The 17,946-nt window shown below is 42.9% G+C and overlaps 1 protein-coding gene across 2 annotated transcripts in view; it reads left to right on the forward strand.

The window, feature by feature from the left end:
• Nucleotides 1-17,946, forward strand: part of abcf3 (ATP-binding cassette, sub-family F (GCN20), member 3) — a 156,615-nt gene that overhangs the window by 12,954 nt on the left and 125,715 nt on the right. For both annotated transcript variants that reach the window (XM_041182848.1, XM_041182849.1), the window contains one exon: nt 8,856-9,000. In XM_041182848.1, coding sequence (XP_041038782.1) covers nt 8,856-9,000 — 145 coding nt within the window. The remainder of the gene's footprint in view (nt 1-8,855; nt 9,001-17,946) is intronic.

A 17,946-nucleotide genomic window follows, 5' to 3' on the forward strand; every position in this document is an offset into this window, starting at 1 on the left:
CTATCACTAATTTTAAATCTAAAATTAATACATTTTTTGGTAGACAAGGGTATGAAAGGATATGAAGCCAAGGCAGTTAGATGGAGTTAGGATTCATATCAGCTATGACTTTATTGAATGGTAGAACAAGCTCAGGTGGTTGAATGGCCTCCTGTTCCTCTTGGATTCCTTCAGTGCAGGAGATGTGAACCTTTAGTTTTGCATAATGAGTTTGGACTGGATATGAATGGAAATTGTCTTTTAAGGCAATATCCTTTGTGTTTTATGCAGTGCCTTATGTTATATGATTTGTACCATTCACATGCACCCTAGACTGCTGAGGGATGTCAGAAGGGAAGCAGCAGAGGCTCTCTTCGCAATCTTTCAACATACATAAATATGAAAGTTATGTCAAAGGGCTAGAGAGTTGCCAATCTATCAAAAGGGGGAAAAATAAATAAACCAGTTAACGGAGACCAATGTTGGGGCAGGAAGTAAGATTCTAGAGGTCATAATATGGGATAAAATTAATGTTCACGGTAAAACAGTGGTTAACTGAAGACAGCATGCATTTCTGAAAGGCAAGTTGACTGAAAAATTTAATCAAACTCTGAGAAAATAATAGTGTATTGATAAAGGGCATGCAGTGGGTGTTCAGTCCATGGATTTTTAAAGGGCATTTAATAAAATGTCTCACTGAAGGCTTGGTGATAAACGGGGGCAAGTAGGAAGTCTTCTAGCATGGATTGGAAGTTGACCAAAAGAAAATTGAGATAATGATTAATGAGTGTTACGTGGACTGCAGGATATAAGCCAGGGTCTTATTTGGGACTATTTTTCACGATGTATAAAAATTGTCTGCATTTACTACAGGGGCACAGGAATAAAATTTGCATCTACACAAATAGATTAGTTAACCATGAAGAGGAGCAGCTGACTTCAAAAGATGTAGACTGATTAATGATTTGCTAGATAGATGGCAAATTAACATTTAGTGCAGAGAATTGGAAAGTGATTTTATGAGGATGATTAAGGGGAGGTGATATATACTAAATGGTGGAATTTTAAAATGAGCAGACAAACTTGAGTGTTCAGATGCACATATCCTGAAAAGTGGGAGGGCAAAGCTGGAAAAAAATAGGATATTAAATTTCACTGGTTTATGGATTACAATAGCCAAACCTATACAAACCATTGGCTAGTTCACAACTGGAAAAGTGTGTCCCGTTTTGGGTGCTCTACTTCAGGAAGAATCCCTTTTGCGGGTTGTTTTTCTTTGGAATTCTCTACCCCAGTGAGTAGTGTAGGCTGGGTCATTGTCTAACCCAGCCTTGTAGATCAAAATTCTGAATATATTCAAGGAGTCAAGTGTTATGGGGGTGCAGGGCAGGAAAGTGGAGTTAAGGCATTGATGCGATCAACTGTGATATTATTGAAAGGCTCAGCAAGCTCAAGAGGCCAAATGGTCTACTTCTATTTCCTTTGTTAGAAAGGATGCGGTGTTCATGAAAAGAGTGCGCAAGAGATTCACAAAGCTGATATTAGGGATGAGAGGAATTAATTAGGAGCAGAGGCAAGAGAAACTGTGGCTCTTCAAGTTAGAACATAAGAACTAGGAGCAGGAATAGGTAATTCAGCCCCTCGAACCTGCCCCGCCATCCAATACGATCATGGCTGATCTCATTTTGGCCTCAACTCCAATTTCCTGTCCTCTCCCCATAACCTTTCAACCCATTACTAAATTAAAAATCTTTCTATCTCCTCCTTAAATTTATTCAGCGTCCCAGCATCCACAGCACTCTGAGGTAGTGAATTCCACAGATTCACGATCCTTTGAGAAAAGTAATTCCTCCGCATCTCTGATTGAAATCTACCACCCCTTAGTCTAAAACTATGGCCTCTTGTTCTAGAATGCCACACAAGGGAAAGCATCTGCTCCACGTATACTTTGTCTATCCCCTTTAGCATCTTATATACCTCAATTAGATCTCCTCTCATCCTTCTAAACTCTAGCGAGTATAAGCCTAAACTGCTCGTTCGCTCCTCATAAGACAAGCCCCACATCGCTGGAATCAATCTAGTGAACCTCCTCTGAACTGCCTCTAATGCAACTACATCCTTCCTCAAGTAAGGGGACCAAAACTGTGCACAGTACTCCAGGTGCACACTCACCTTGTACAGTTGAAACAACGCGTCCCTAGTTTTGTACTCTATTCCTTTAGCACTAAATGCCAAAATTCCATTTGCCTTCCTTATTACCTGCTGTACCTGTAAACTAGCTTTCAGCGATTCATGTACGAGGACACCCAGATCCCTCTGCACTGAAGCATTCTGAAGTTTCTCTCCATTTAAATAATAAGTCGCCTTTTTATTCTTCCAAACAAAATGGATAACCTCACACTTATCCAGATTAAATTCCATCTGCCAAATTTTGGCCCATTCACCTAACTTTTCCATATCCATTTGTAAATTTCTTATTTCTTCATTGGAACTTACTTTCCCACCTATTTTGGTATCATCTGCAAATTTAGCTATAGTACCTTCTACCCCTGAATCCAAGTCATTAATATAGATTGTAAATAGTTGGGGCCTAAGGACCAAACCCTGTGGCACCCACTAGTTACAGCTTGCCATCCAGAAAAAGACCCATTTATCCCGACTCTCTGCTTTCTGTTGGTTAGCCAATCCTCTATCCAAGCTAATATATTACCCCTAACTCTGTGTGATCTTATCTTGTGTATTAATATTTTGTGTGGCATCTTATCAAAGGCCTTCTGGAAGTCCAGATATACTGTATCTACAGGATCCCCATTATCCACTTTGCTTGTCACATCTTCAAAGAACTCTGGCAAATTAGTCAAACACGATTTACTCTTCATAAAACCATGCTGACTCTGATGGATTGCATTTTGACTTTCCAAATGCCCCATTACTACTTCCTTAACAATGGATTCCAACAATTTCCCAACGACAGACGTTAAACTAACTGGCCTATCGTTTCCTACTTTCTGCCTCCCCGCCCTTATTGAATAAGGGCGTTATATTAGCATTATATTAGCATTTTTCCAATCCACTGGAACCTTTCCAGAATCCAGGGAATTTTGGAACATTATTACTAACGCATCCACTATCTCCGCTGCCACTTCCTTTAAGACCCTCAGTACTTTTTCTCTAGTGATGGTGATTGTTCTAAGTTCCTCCTTCTCTATATCCTTTGCACTATCTGTTACTATTGGGGTGGTACTGGTGTCCTCTACTGTGAAAACTGAGGAAGTTCTAACTGAGGAGTTCTAACTAATAGTGAAGTTCTAACTGAGAAGGTTAAAAGGAAATGTTCAGAATTAGGAGAGTTTGATTACATGCTGAAAAATTATTTCCATTGGTTTTTGGGCCAGTAACTAGACTTTATAAATTGGAGATGAACATCAGAAAGAAAGATACAGCATTAAGATTTTTTTTTAGTGCATAACGTTGTTGGGACATGAATGTTACACCAGAAACTGGGAAAGCAAATCCCGGATGGCTTTTAAAGGGTGTGTGAATAAATAATTGAATAAAATTAAAAGGACAATGGGAATGGGACTCGGAATCATTCTTTCAGATGGCTGGCATGAGAAGGGGAGGAATAGCCTCCTACAGTGCAATGAAATTCTAAGATTGAGCCCTATGCCTCATATTTGTTTTTCCAAAGCTTATTGCAGTACAGTATTTATGAATGACAGCTTTCCTTTAAAACTGGAACTCAAATCTTGGGTGCAGTTATGCTGCAGTGCCAGTTTAAGACCTGTACCCGTTTAGTGTAATGCAGATCTAGCAGACCCGACATATATTGTCAGCTGCGAAAGTCTGATTACAAACCTTCACTATGTTGTTCCTAATAGCAGTGATCCAGTTTACTGCCAGTGGTCCAGCTGGCTGTCTGGAAGAGTTCTGAATTTTACATTGTACTGAATCCAGTTATCCTGCAGTCTTGGCAGCCTTCCATTTCACGAGACAGAGGTTTGTTAAACTTTGCCTGGCTCAAGAGCTCCACTCTGGTATGGCAATCTCTGCCACATTTGCTGCAGGTGAAGCTGTTGGACTCAGAATGTGCATGATTTACTAGCCTCTTTTTTTCCCTCTGGCCTCTGTTCTTGGTCTGCTGAGCTTTCTGTTAAAAACTTGCCTCTTCCAATACTGCACCAGACAGTTGACGCCAGAGGTCATTGACATCGACAGTTGTCTCCCAGCTATCTGTGTCACTGTCTGCCATTTTACGATCTTGCTTGCAAGTGTCTTTGTAGTGGAGGTATGGATGTCCAAGTGGCCGTGACCCAATGGCCTTTGGGCATATGGCTGTCATCCAAATGAACGTGGCTGAGCCAGCACACTGTTGGCTTAGCAATGAGTGTTTGCTGATGGAATCAGCAACTTCCAGGATCTCTGAGTTGGTGACCTTGTCCTGCCAAGAGATGGCACGAATATGTCCGAGACAACAAAGGCATGTGCCTCGAGTATATTGTCAGCACTATAGAAGGGTGCGCTGAGGCTTGGTAAACTCAAAATTTGGTGTTCTCGGTCAGGTTGCTGTTGTTCCACGCTCTTACTCATCAGGACATAGCTGCGGCTTTTGCAATCTGTGTTAATTTTCACATCAAGTGACAGATTGCTGGTGATTGTGGAGCCTAGATATGTGAAGCTGTCAACAACCTTCAGCGTCACATTGTCAATGCTGATTTGGGGCATGGCTATGTCCTGGACCATGATATTTTGTATTCCCAATGTTGATGGTGTACTGCAGTTGGTGTAAATATCGTGTGATGTAAACTTGAGGCACTTTACATCTTATTTGCTACAAAGTACTTTGTTCTTAGTTTGGTAAATTTGCATCCAAATGACACTATACAATTAATGTTGCTGAAAATGGTGTTGTGTAGCTGTCCTACCAAAATCAGAAACCTCACAAATAGTGAACTGTACAGAATAAGAGTTGTAAAATCTTGCTCGGATGCATCATAGGTCAATGAGCACAGGGGTGTTGGGGACTGGGACTTAGTGTAAGTTAAGACATAAGCAGCAGACTTTTAGTTGACCTCAAGTTCATGGAGGGTAGAATGTGAGAGACCAGCTTGGAGTGCACTGGAACAGTTGGGTCTTGAGGTAGTGAAGGTGTGAATGAAGGTCTCAGCAGCAAATGAGCTGAGGCAGGGGTGAAGTTGGGAGGAATTGCGGGGTGGAAATAGGCGGTAGTGATGGCATAAGTGTGAGGCCAGAAGCTCATCTTGGAATCAAATGTGACATCAAGGTTGTGAACAACCTGGCTTAATCTCAGACTGTTGCCAAGGAGCGGGATGGAGCCGGTGGTTAGGAAATGGGCAAATTTAGAATTGGACCAAACAATGGGGCAAACATTGCAACACCAGGAGATCATATCTCCAATATTTGTTTCTGTCAATTGCCCGATATGCTATCCAATAAACCAATCGTTGCATGTCTTTTCCATTCATTTTGCTGGTTCTGTACAGACTCTGCTGCTCACACTCCATACTTAAAGCAGATAATATATGGATGTAAGATTTCTGCTCATTTCAAGATACACTACACTGTGAATTCAAAAATATTTAGTATTGTCAGTGAGTTGATTAGTTTAATAAGGTTCAGTACAGGTACTGAAATGCTGTTAAGAAAAATAAATCACACTTAAGGAATTTGTTGTGCAATTTTCTTTGTTCATTGCCTCAAATTACTCATTACTACCACCAAAGGTAAGAGACATGGACCTCAGTGGTTTACAGTGACAGATTGGTCCTCATTTCTATACCCCAGTCTCATACAGTGACAGATGTGGGCCCACCAGTCCAATCCTGGAGTTATATGCTGACACGCTTGTGCTGTCTAATACTGTCCCCAGTGTTATACAGTGACAGACCCGTCCCCACCAGAACTGTACCCTAGTGTTATACGGTGACAGACCCGTCCCCACCAGTACTGTACCCCAGTGTTATACGGTCAGACCTGTCCCCACCAGTACTGTACCCCAGTGTTATACAGTCACAGACCAGTCCCTACCAGTACTGTACCCCAGTGTTATACAGTCACAGACCTGTCCCCATCAGTACTGTACCCCAATGTTATAATGTCACCGACCTGTCCCCACCATAACCCTAGTGTTATACAGTGACACCTGTCCCCACCAGTACTGTACCCCAGTGCCATACAGTGATGGACCTGCACCCATCATTACTGTACCCAGTGTTATACAGTGACAGACCTGTACCTAATCCTGAAGCTGTGTGGCACAAAGTGGCACAAGTCTCCTTTGGCGATCTTCCCTCCACAGTTTCTAACCTCAGTCTCTCAACCCCACACTTAGCCCGCTTCTGCCTCCTCCCAAAATCCACAAACAGGACTGTCCTGGTAGACCCATTGCGTCAGCCTGTTCCTGCCCCCCCGGAACTCTTCTTCCTATCTTGATTCCATTCTCTCTCCTCTTGTCCAGTCTCTTCCCATCTACATTCACGATTCCTCTGATGCTCCCTGTCATATCAACAATTTCCAGCTTCCTGGCCCTAACCACCACCTCTTCACCATAGACTGCCCAAGCTCTCTACACCTCCATCCCCCACCAGGATGGTCTGAGGGCTCTGTGCTTCTTCCTTGAACAGAGGCCAGAACAATCCCCATCCACCACTACTCTCCTCCGTCTGGCTGAACTTGTTCTCTCACTGAACAATTTCTCCTTTCATTTGTCTTACTTCCTTTAAATAAAAGGTATAGCTATGATTACCCGAATGGGCCCCAGTCATGCCTGTCTTTTTGTGGGGTATGTGGAACATTCCTTGTTCCTGTCCTACTTTGGCCCCCTTCCACAACACACTTCTTTGGTACTTTGATGACAGTATCTATGCCGCTCTACACTCACGTCTGTACCTGGAAAAAGTTGTCATTTGTTTTTTGCTTCCAATATCCACCCCTCCGCTTCTCATGGTCCATCTCCAATGCTTCCCTTCCCCTCCTTGACCTCTGTATCCATTTCTGGTGATAGACTGTCTACCAGAATTCATTATAAGTTCACTGATTTGCACAGATACCTTGACTAGAGCTCCTCACATCCTGCTTCCTGTAAGGACTACATCCCATTCTCTCAGTTCCTCCGCCACCAGATGATGCCACCTTCCAAAATGGCACTTCTGACATGTCTTCCATTTTCCTTAACTGAAGTTTCCCTCCCCTCCACTGTGGTTTACATGGCCCTCAACCATGCCTGACCCATCTCCTGCACCTCTGCCCTCACACACATCCCTCCCCCCAGAGCCATAAAAGGGTTGCCCTTGTCCTCACTTTTCATCCCATCAGTCTCCGCATTCAAAGAATTATTCACCGCCATTTCCACCAACTCTGGTTGGATTCCACCACCAAACACATCTTCCCCTCACTTCCCCCCACCACGCCCCCGTCAGCATTCCGTTCCCTCCCTGGTCACCCTGGTCCACTCCTCCATCACCTCCAACTCGTCATCCCCTTCCCATGGCACCTTCCCATGTAATCGCAGAAGGTGCAATACCTGCCCCTTTACCTCTTTCCTCTCACTGTCCAAGGGCCCAAACATTCCTTTACTTAGACCTTCAACTTGGTCTACTGAATTCGCTGCTCCTAATGCGGTCAACTCTACATTGGGGAGACTAAACACAGACTAGCTGACCATTTTGTGTATCACCTTTGTTCAGTCCGAAAGCATGACCAGGACCTTCCTGCTTCTTGCCATTTCGACACACCATCTAGCTCTCGTGCCCACGTGTCCATTCTCGGCCTGTGACGATGTTCCAGTGAAGCCCAACACAAACTGGAGCAACAGCACCTCATCTTCCAGTTAGGCACTTCACAGCCTTCTGGACTAAACATTGACTTCAACAACTGAAGACCATGAACTCTCTTCTCTATCTTTATACCTTTTTTAATCCATGTGAAAATTAAAAAAAAAAATTTAAATTTATTCCCCTTTTACCCTAAACTCCCACAGGGGTAAAAGCAAAATACTGCGGATGCTGGAAATCTGAAATAAAAACAGAAAACACTGGAAAAACTCAGGTCTGACAGCATCTGTGGAGAGAGAAACGGTTTAATTCTGTTTCTGTCTCCACAAATGCTGTCAGACCTGCTGAGTTTTTCCAGCATTTTCTGTTTTTATTACCCCCACAGGGCTATCTGTCACTGGTTTCTATGTTGTGCTTTCAGAGCGTTGAACCTTGTTCTGCTATTAACATTCTGCTATCTTACCTTTATGCCACTATTAGCACCTTCTTTAGTCTTTATCACTACCATTAACATTACCTTTGCCTTGTGTCCATGACATCATTGTCATTCTCTCCTTAGCTCCCACCTATCCTTGACCCCCTATCTTGCACCAGCTGCTCCATCCACTCTTAATCAGTATAAAATCCATCATATTTCTACTTCTCTAGCTCTGAAGAAGAGTCATATGGACTCAAAATGTTAAACTCTGTTTCTCTCCCCATGGATGCTGCTAGACCTGCTGAGTTTTTCCAGTATTTTCTGTTTTTATTTCAGATTTCCAGCATCCGCAGTATTTTGCTTTCACGTTGTTATGGCACAATGTACACATTTGAGCACAATGTAAGTTTGAAAGAACAATATCTGTAATTGTGCTGCTTGATTCACATTCAAATGGAGAATGTATGAGAATTCCATACACCCAGCATTATACTTCACTGAAATTCAACTGACAGTGCTGATAAATTGTCGTCATCTTTGGTGCCTCAACTGGTCAAATTTTATTGTGTGGTGTACAATTTGTTGTGTGCGCGAGTACCCACTTTGCTTAGCTTTGTGACTGTATATTAAAACACTTACTAAGAATGAGGTGTTGTCTTTCTCAGGTGTGTTAGACAGCAGCGCTGCTGATTTTGAATCCGTTGATGAGATTTTTGAAGCAATTGGTGATGTTCTCCAGGAGGTGTCAGTCTCGAAAAATGAAGATGATGTACGAGAGATTTGTCAAAAAATGTTTAACACCCTTAAACTGTGAGTAAATATTTTCATTCAGACTTTTTGGGTTATGAATGTTTTGTCAGCACGAAGAAAGTGGTTGGAAATGGAATGCTTTTCAAACACCCACTGTCAAAACCTGCGTCAGGTATAGCAGGGCAAAGCCATATACTCCAGCAGCACACAAAGCAGTCTAGATTAGCCATGCTTGTGCCTTGTTCAGTGGGCATGGTGTGTCACTAAAATTAGTGAGTGAGAGTGTTTTAATGGCTAATTTCTACATATTAAAGTCTATTTTTTTTCTTTAATTTAACAACTAACTAAAAACTACTAAATTTTATTCCAGCCTTAAAACAAGGGTATACAAGCTCCCTGAGAGCAGCTGCAGCTAGTTAATTAGGTAGCTAGCTTAAATTCAATTAAATTTCAAGCAGCATAAAAAGAGGCCTTCCTCAGTGCTGTTTTAGTCCACACTGAGTATGCTGCTTTGGGTGCATTGAGTGTAAAGTGGGAGTTCAGTGAGGGAGGTGCTTCCTCCTTTTTTTAGCCTTCAGTAGTTGGCTCTTTCTTTGGTACAGAGGGAGAAGCTTGATTGGTGAGTAACTGGTAAGTTATTCTACTTATTCTAATTGTCTTAAATAGTTTTTAAAGTTATGGTATGGCAGGTCACAGTTGTGCATCTGCAAGACAGCGAACTATGTGGATAGCATGTTTAGGGAGGTGGTCACACAGCAGGCAGAGGGAATGGGTGACCGTCAGGCAATCTTAAGAGAACGAGGCAGGTAGTGCATGAGTCCCCAAGTCTCTCTTGCTTGCTAATCGGGTTTCCATTTTGGATACTGGTGAGGCTGATGGTTCCTCAGGTGAGTGTAGCTGGAGCCAAGTAAGGGAGGATCTCAGATCGGAAGAACAAAAAGTGGAATCTGTTTGGGTGGAGCTAAGAAATAGCAAGGCACAACAAACATTAGTAGGAGTTGTTTATAGGCCACCAAATTGTGGTGGTCATGTGGGGCATGGTATTAATCAGGAGATTAGAGAAACATGTAGCATGGGTAATAAAGTGAATATGGGTGACATCAATCTGCATATAGACTGAATAAACCTAATATGCACTAATGCTGTGGAGGACAAGCTTCTCAAGTGTGTTAGGGGTGGCTTTCTAGAGCAGTATGTTGAGAAACAGACTCTTTTGGATCTAGTATTATGTAATGAAAAAGGGCTAATTAATAATATTGTTGTCAAGCAACCTTTATGGATGAATGACCATAATATAATAGAATTTTACATTATGTTTGAAAGTGAGGTAGTTCAATCTGAAGCCAGGTGTTAAATTTGAACAAAGGAAATTATGAAGGTGTGAGGGACAAATTGGCTGAGGTGGATTGGGAAAATACAGTAAAAGGTATGACAGTACACAGGCAATGGATAGCCTTTAAACAATTATTATATAGTTTACAGCAACTATACATTCCTTCAAGGCAGAAAAAGCCCAAAAATGCCAGTCAACCATGGCTAACAAAGGATTGTATAAGGGTAAAAGAAAAAGCACATAAAATTGTCAGAAATAGTAATAAACCTGAGGATTGGGAGCATTTTAAAATACAGCAAAGGAGGACCAAAAAACTGAAAGAAAGGGAGAATAGAATATGGATGTACAGTGGCAAGAAACAAAAACGGACTGTAAAAGCTGCTATAGGTACATAAAAAGGAAACGTTTGGCTAAGCTAAATGTGGGTCCATTACAGGCAGAGTCAGGAGAATTCATAATGGGGAATAGGGAAATGGCAGAGAAGCTAGACGATTACTTTGTGTCTGTCTTAACTGAGGAAGATGCAAGTAATCTCCCAGAATTAGAGATCCAAGGGACTAGGGAGAATGGCTATTCGTAAGAAGGTTGTATTGGAGAAATAAATGGGACTGAAGGTTGATAAGTCCCCAGGACCTGATATACTACATCCCAGAATGTCAAAAGAGCTAACTGTGGCGATAGTGGGTGCTTTGGTGATCATCTTCCAAAATTCTAATGATTCTGGAATGGTTCCTGCAGATTGGAAGGCAGCAAATATCACCCCACTATTTAAGAAGGGAGGGAGAGAGAAAACAGGGAACTACAGACCTGTTAGCCTGACATCAGTAGTAGGGAAAATGCTAGAATCTATTCTAAAGGATGTGATAAATGGACAGTTGGATAACAATGATTTGATTGGGCATAGTCAACATGGATTTATGAATGGGAAATCAAGTTTAATGAACCAGTTGGAGTTTTTTTGAGGATGTTACTAACAATTGATAAAGGGAAGTCGGTGGATGTAGTATATTTGGATTTTCAGAAGGCTTTTGATAAAGTAAACAGGATGTTGGTTAGCAAAATTAAAGGATATGAGATAGGTGGTAATATACTGGCATGGATTAAGGATTGGTTAACAGGCAGAAAAGAGAGTAGGAATAAACGGGTCTTTCTTATGTTGGCAGGCTGTGACTAGTGGAGTACTGCAGGCATCAGTACTTGGAGCCTCAGCTGTTCACAATATATATCAATGATTTGGTTGTGGGGGCCAAGTGTAATATTTTCAAGTTCACAGATGACACAAAGCAAGATGGGAATGTGTGTTGTTGGGAATATGCAAAGGATCTTTGCAAATCCTTCAAGAGGATTTGGACAGACTTGGTGAGTGGCAAAAACTTGACAATATGATGTGGAAAAAATTGAGATTATCCTCTATGGTAGGAGGAACAGATATGCAGAGTATTTCTTAAATGGTAAGAGGTTAGAAAAAGGGACATGGGTGTCCTCATCAATAAGTCACAGAAAGCTAACATGCAGATGCAGCAAGTGATTAGGAAGGCTAATGGTATGTTAGCCTTTATCACAAGAGAATTTGAGAACAGGAGTAGCGAAGTCTTGCCCCATTTGTATAGAATCTTGGTAGACTGCACCTGGAGTATGTGCAGTTTTGGTCCCTTTACCTTAGGAAGGATATTATTGCCATAGAGTGAGTACAATAGAGTTCACCAGACTTGTTTCTGGGATAGCAGGACTGTCCTATGAAGAGAGATTAGGGCAACTTGACCTGTATTCTGTAGAATTTTGAAGAATGAAAGGTGATCTCATTGAAACCTACAAAATACTTAAAGGGATATGCAGACTAGATGCAGGTAAGATGTTTTCCATGGCTGGGGAGTCTAGAGCCAGGAGACACAATTTCAAAATAAAGGGAGAAGCCACTTAGGACTGAGATGAGGAGAATTTTTTTTTTTTACTCATCGGGTTATGAATCTTTGGAATTCGCTACCCCAGAGGGCTGTGAAAGCTCAGTCAATGAGTATGTTTAAAGCAGAGATTGGTATGGTATTTAGAAATCTATCAATGATATAAAATACCAATGACATGAAGGGATATGGACATAGTGTAGGGGAAAGGCATTGAAGCGGATACCCAGCCATGATCATAGAGTGGCAGAACAGGCTCAACGGGCTGAATAGCCTCCTCCTTTGTTCTTATGTCACATTGTGATGGGCTACAACTTCTCATCTGTGATTTCTCCACTTGCTGTAAACTCTGCAGCATTTGGCACTTGCCCAGTAAAAACGAATACTTCCGTGCAGAAAAGGGGAACAACCTTCAAGATGCAAATTCTATCAAATATTTATTTTTAAAGTTTTTACATTTTCATGTGAAAGGAGATACAATTCCCCACATTACACGAAAGTGAAGTGAGAGGTTCTATGGAGGCTTTGGAAGGCAAGGTGATTGCAGGGGAGGTGGGGAGAGTCGCAGTTGTAGGCAGTGGTGTAGAATGGTTGAAAGAAGGTGTCAGTGTTGGAGGAGTGAGCAGAAGAAGGAATGTAAGTAGGTTGGTGTTGGAAAATCAGAGGATATGAGCAGCGATGCAAGGTTGGCGCGGGGATTTAAGTCGGCAAAGAAGAGTCCTGGCCTGTTTCCTCGGACACTGGGATCCAATGGCTGTGAATGCTGGGGATGAGCGTCTCAGTGCGGACAAGGTCATGGCCAGGCTCCTCTAAGTGACGTACAGTTTTTGAATATTAGTGGCAGGGAGCTTGTTTGACTTTGAGCCACAAGGTGGTAACAGTGTGGATTGCAAATTAGCTGACAGAGGGTCGGAAATGGTTGATGTTATTGAAGCTAAAATCTGTACTGATGAGAGTTCTGAGGTGGAGGGGAAGCTGACATTAAAACCACCCCAAAGTTCCACACCTCTGCAAAGTGCTCCTCACTGGTGATATTGAGCTGCACAATCAAGGAAAATTGAGCAGGCTATTGCTGTTTTCACTGCTAAAGAGAAGACCTGAGAGGAAACTTGCTAGGGATTTGAAATTATGAGGCAGCTCAGTGGGTGTAGAGAAGCTGTTTCCATCTCATAGATACTAAAAGCACACAATTAGGCCATTAGTCTGTTGTTTCTGTGCTGGCTCTTTAAAAGAGCAGTTGTGCTTAGTCCCATATTCTTGCTTTTTGTTGTTCACCCTGCTGTAAATTCCTCATGAAGTACCTATTCAAATGCCTTTTAAATCATTTATGGATTCAGCTTCTACCAGCTTTTCAGGTGGGGCATTTCAGATCCCGAGAAGTCTGAGCAAATTAACTTCTTTTCGTCTCCCCTCTAGACCTTTTGCGAATTATTTTAAATTTATGGCATCCAGTTATTGACCCACCTACCAGGAGAAATAATCTTTATCTATTCTATCGAAACCTCGTTTTAAAGAACCTATTTTTTATTTTTCTTGGACTGCGGCTTTAAAATTGGACTGTGGCTTTAAAAGCTATGACTTTAAAAAATGGCTGCAGTTGAAAGGCATGTTGGCAGGAACAGGATGAGGAATATCTACAGTGTTGCTATCCTGAAACATAGGGTGCCATAAGAGAATAGTATGGTGCCGGAAAGGAGTTCTGGACTAGGGGGAACTGCCTAATGACAGCATTTTAATTGGCTCCTTACCAGGTGACCAGGGTTTTGTGTGGTAACAGTGCAGGCAGTACAGCTCATTGCCTGAAACGAGGGAAGACCTGAAACCTCTCTCTCCTATGTTTGTAAGATTCCAGCAATTCTGCCATTATAGCTATCTGGCTATCCCTCACATCCCTATAAGCTGCTTTCTCTGAAAACCCCTGTCAAGAGGAAAAGGGGAAAAATTACTAGTAGAGACATTGAAAATCAAGTTTTTCAACCAGTGAACCACAGACTGAAAGTGCTGGGAGACCAGTTTGTGTCACCAACAACAAACAAGCATTTGGAAGACATCAATCAAAATCAACCCATCTAATCCTGTACTCCAGATTGGTGCAATTGAACGGTTTTATCTTGCCCTTAAAATCCATGTTTTGTGTATAGGGGTTTAAGAAGGGGTAGAGTTTAAGTTATTGAGTTAGAAATTAGCCGTTCATCTTTCTTTCTTTTGCCACTGGTTAAAGACAATTTGTTCAATAAACAGTTAAGTTCACAAACTGGAACTCATATTCTGTTAACCTAAATTAAATGTTAGGTAGAATTGGGACAATCTGGTCGTTTAGTCAAACTTTTCACATTTGTCGCGGCTCGGGGAACAGTTGGGCTTCATGTTACAGTGCACTATCCCCAGTCAGTCATGACATCATCATCTTGGAAATCACCAGGTTACCCCTTAGTCTTAATCTTCCCATCACTTTACACTTCTGCACAGGAAAATCCACCTGCCATGCTCTGCACATTTCACCATCCTGTCTGTCATCTTGGAACCCTATAAGTACCCTCACTATCATCTGCTTTGACATCTTTTTCTGTACTTTATCTAATTACTGTAGCTTACCTATCCTCCTTTAGTATAACCTTCATGTCATCCACACCCACTTGTGAATCCAGAACAAGGGAGCGTAAACAACATTCCCAGGTCAAGTAGAGAATTTCGTTACATAGAAACATAGAAAATAGGAGCAGGGGTTGGTCCTCTGACTCTTCAAGCCTGCTCCACCATTCAGTATGATCGTGGTTGATCCTCCATCTCAACGCCATACTCCCACACTCTCCTTGACACCTTTAGAGTCCAGAAATCTAGCTATTTCCTCCTCAAATATATTCAGTGACTTGGCTTCCACAGCCTTCTGTGGTAGAGAATTCCATAGGTTCACCACCATCTGAGTGAAGAATTTTCTTGTCATCTCAGTCCTAAATGGCCTACCCCATATCCTGAGACTGTGACCCCTTGTTCTAGACCCCCCAGCCGGAGGAAACATCATCCCTGCATCCAGCCTGTCCATCCCTGTCAGAATTTTATACGTTTCAATGAGATCCCCTCTCATTCTTCTAAACTCCAGTAAATATAGACCTAGTCGGCCCAATCTTTCCTCATATGACAATCCTGCCATCCCTGGAATCAGTCTGATGAACCTTCGCTGCACTCCCTCTATGGAAAATATATCCTTTCTTAGTTAAGGAGACCAAAACTGCACACAATACTCCAGGTGTGGTCTCACCAAGGCCCTGTACAGCTGCAGCAAGACGTCCTTGCTCCTGTACTCAAGTACTCTCTCACTGAAGGCCAACATACCATTTGCTGCCTTCACTGTTTGCTGCACCTGCATGCCTGCTTTCAGTAATTGGTGTACAAGGAGACCCAGGCTCCTTTGTACATCAACATTTCCCAGTCTATCACCATTTAAATAGACTGCCATTCTGTTTTCCCTACCAAAGTGGATACTTCACACTTATCCACGATGTACTGCATCAGTCATGTATTTGCCCACTCACTCAACCTGTCTAAATCACCTTAAAGCCTCTTAACACCCTCCTCATTGCTCATATTCCCACCAATTTTCGTGTCGTCCAGCAAACATTTGGTTCCCTCATCCAAACCATTGATATATATTGTGAATAGCTGGGGTCCAAGCACTGATCCCTGCGGTACCCCACTAGTCACTGCCTGCCACTCCAAAAAAGACCCATTTATTCCTACTCTGTTTCTTGTCTGCTACCAATTCTCAATCCATGCCAATATATTAGCCCCAGTCCTATGTGCTTTAATTTTACACACTAACCTCTTATGTGGGACTTTATCAAAAGCTTCTGAAAACCCAAATACATCATATCCCGGAAAAACTCAGCAGGTCTGGCAGCATCAGCGGAGAAGAAAAGAGTTGACGTTTCGAGTCCTCATGACCCTTCGACAGAACTTGAGTTCGAGTCCAAGAAAGAGTTGAAATATAAGCTGGTTTAAGGTGTGTGTGTGGGGGGCGGAGAGAGAGAGAGAGGTGGAGTGGGGGTGTGGTTGTAGGGACAAACAAGCAGTGATAGAAGCAGATCATCAAAAGATGTCAACAACAATAATACAAAAGAACACATAGGTGTTAAAGTTGGTGATATTATCTAAACGAATGTGCTAATTAAGAATGGATGGTAGGGCACTCAAGGTATAGCTCTAGTGGGGGTGGGGAGAGCATAAAAGATGTAAAAAAAAAATAAAATATATAAATAAATAATTTTTTTTTCTTTTTCTCTTTTTATAATGGAAATAGGTGGGAAAAGGAAAATCTATATAATTTATTGGAAAAAAAAGAAAAGGAAGGGGGAAACAGAAAGGGGGTGGGGATGGGGGAGGGAGCTCAAGACCTAAAGTTGTTGAATTCAGTATTCAGTCCGGAAAGCTGTAAAGTGCCTAGTCGGAAGATGAGGTGTTGTTCCTCCAGTTTGCGTTGGGCTTCACTGGAACAATGCAGCAAGCCAAGGACAGACATGTGGGCAAGAGAGCAGGGTGGAGTGTTAAAATGGCAAGCGACAGGGAGGTTTGGGTCATTCTTGCGGACAGATCGCAGGTGTTCTGCAAAGCGGTCGCCCAGTTTACGTTTGGTCTCTCCAATGTAGAGGAGACCACATTGGGAGCAACGAATGCAGTAGACTAAGTTGGGGGAAATGCAAGTGAAATGCTGCTTCACTTGAAAAGAGTGTTTGGGCCCTTGGACGGTGAGGAGAGAGGAAGAGAAGGGGCAGGTGTTGCATCTTTTGCGTGGGCATGGGGTGGTGCCATAGGAGGGGGTTGAGGAGTAGGGGGTGATGGAGGAATGGACCAGGGTGTCCCGGAGGGAGCGATCCCTACAGAATGCCGATGGGGGGGGTGAAGGGAAGATGTGTTTGGTGGTGGCATCATGCTGGAGTTGGCGGAAATGGCGGAGGATGATCCTTTGAATGCGGAGGCTGGTGGGGTGATAAGTGAGGACAAGGGGGACCCTATCATGTTTCTGGGAAGGAGGAGAAGGTGTGAGGGCGGATGCGCGGGAGATGGGCCGGACACGGTTGAGGGCCCTGTCAACGACCGTGGGTGGAAAACCTCGGTTAAGGAAGAAGGAGGACATGTCAGAGGAACTGTTTTTGAAGGTAGCATCATCGGAACGGATGCGACGGAGGCGAAGGAACTGAGAGAATGGGATGGAGTCCTTACAGGAAGCTGGGTGTGAGGAGCTGTAGTCGAGATAGCTGTGGGAGTCGGTGGGTTTGTAATGGATATTGGTGGACAGTCTATCACCAGAGATTGAGACAGAGAGGTCAAGGAAGGGAAGGGAAGTGTCAGAGATGGACCACGTGAAAATGATGGAGGGGTGGAGATTGGAAGCAAAATTAATAAATTTTTCCAAGTCTCGACGAGAGCATGAAGCGGCACCGAAGTAATCATCGATGTACCGGAGAAAGAGTTGGGGAAAGGGGCCGGAGTAGGACTGGAGTAGGACTGTCCACCAATATCCATTACAAACCCACCGACTCCCACAGCTATCTCGACTACAGCTCCTCACACCCCGCTTCCTGTAAGGACTCCATCCCATTCTCTCAGTTCCTTCGCCTCCGTCGCATCTGTTCCGATGATGCTACCTTCAAAAGCAGTTCCTCTGACATGTCCTCCTTCTTCCTTAACCGAGGTTTTCCACCCACGGTCGTTGACAGGGCCCTCAACCGTGTCCGGCCCATCTCCCGCGCATCCGCCCTCACGCCTTCTCCTCCC

The sequence above is a fragment of the Carcharodon carcharias genome, chromosome 2 (genome assembly GCF_017639515.1).
Source record: "Carcharodon carcharias isolate sCarCar2 chromosome 2, sCarCar2.pri, whole genome shotgun sequence".
Taxonomy (NCBI): Eukaryota; Metazoa; Chordata; class Chondrichthyes; order Lamniformes; family Lamnidae; genus Carcharodon; species Carcharodon carcharias.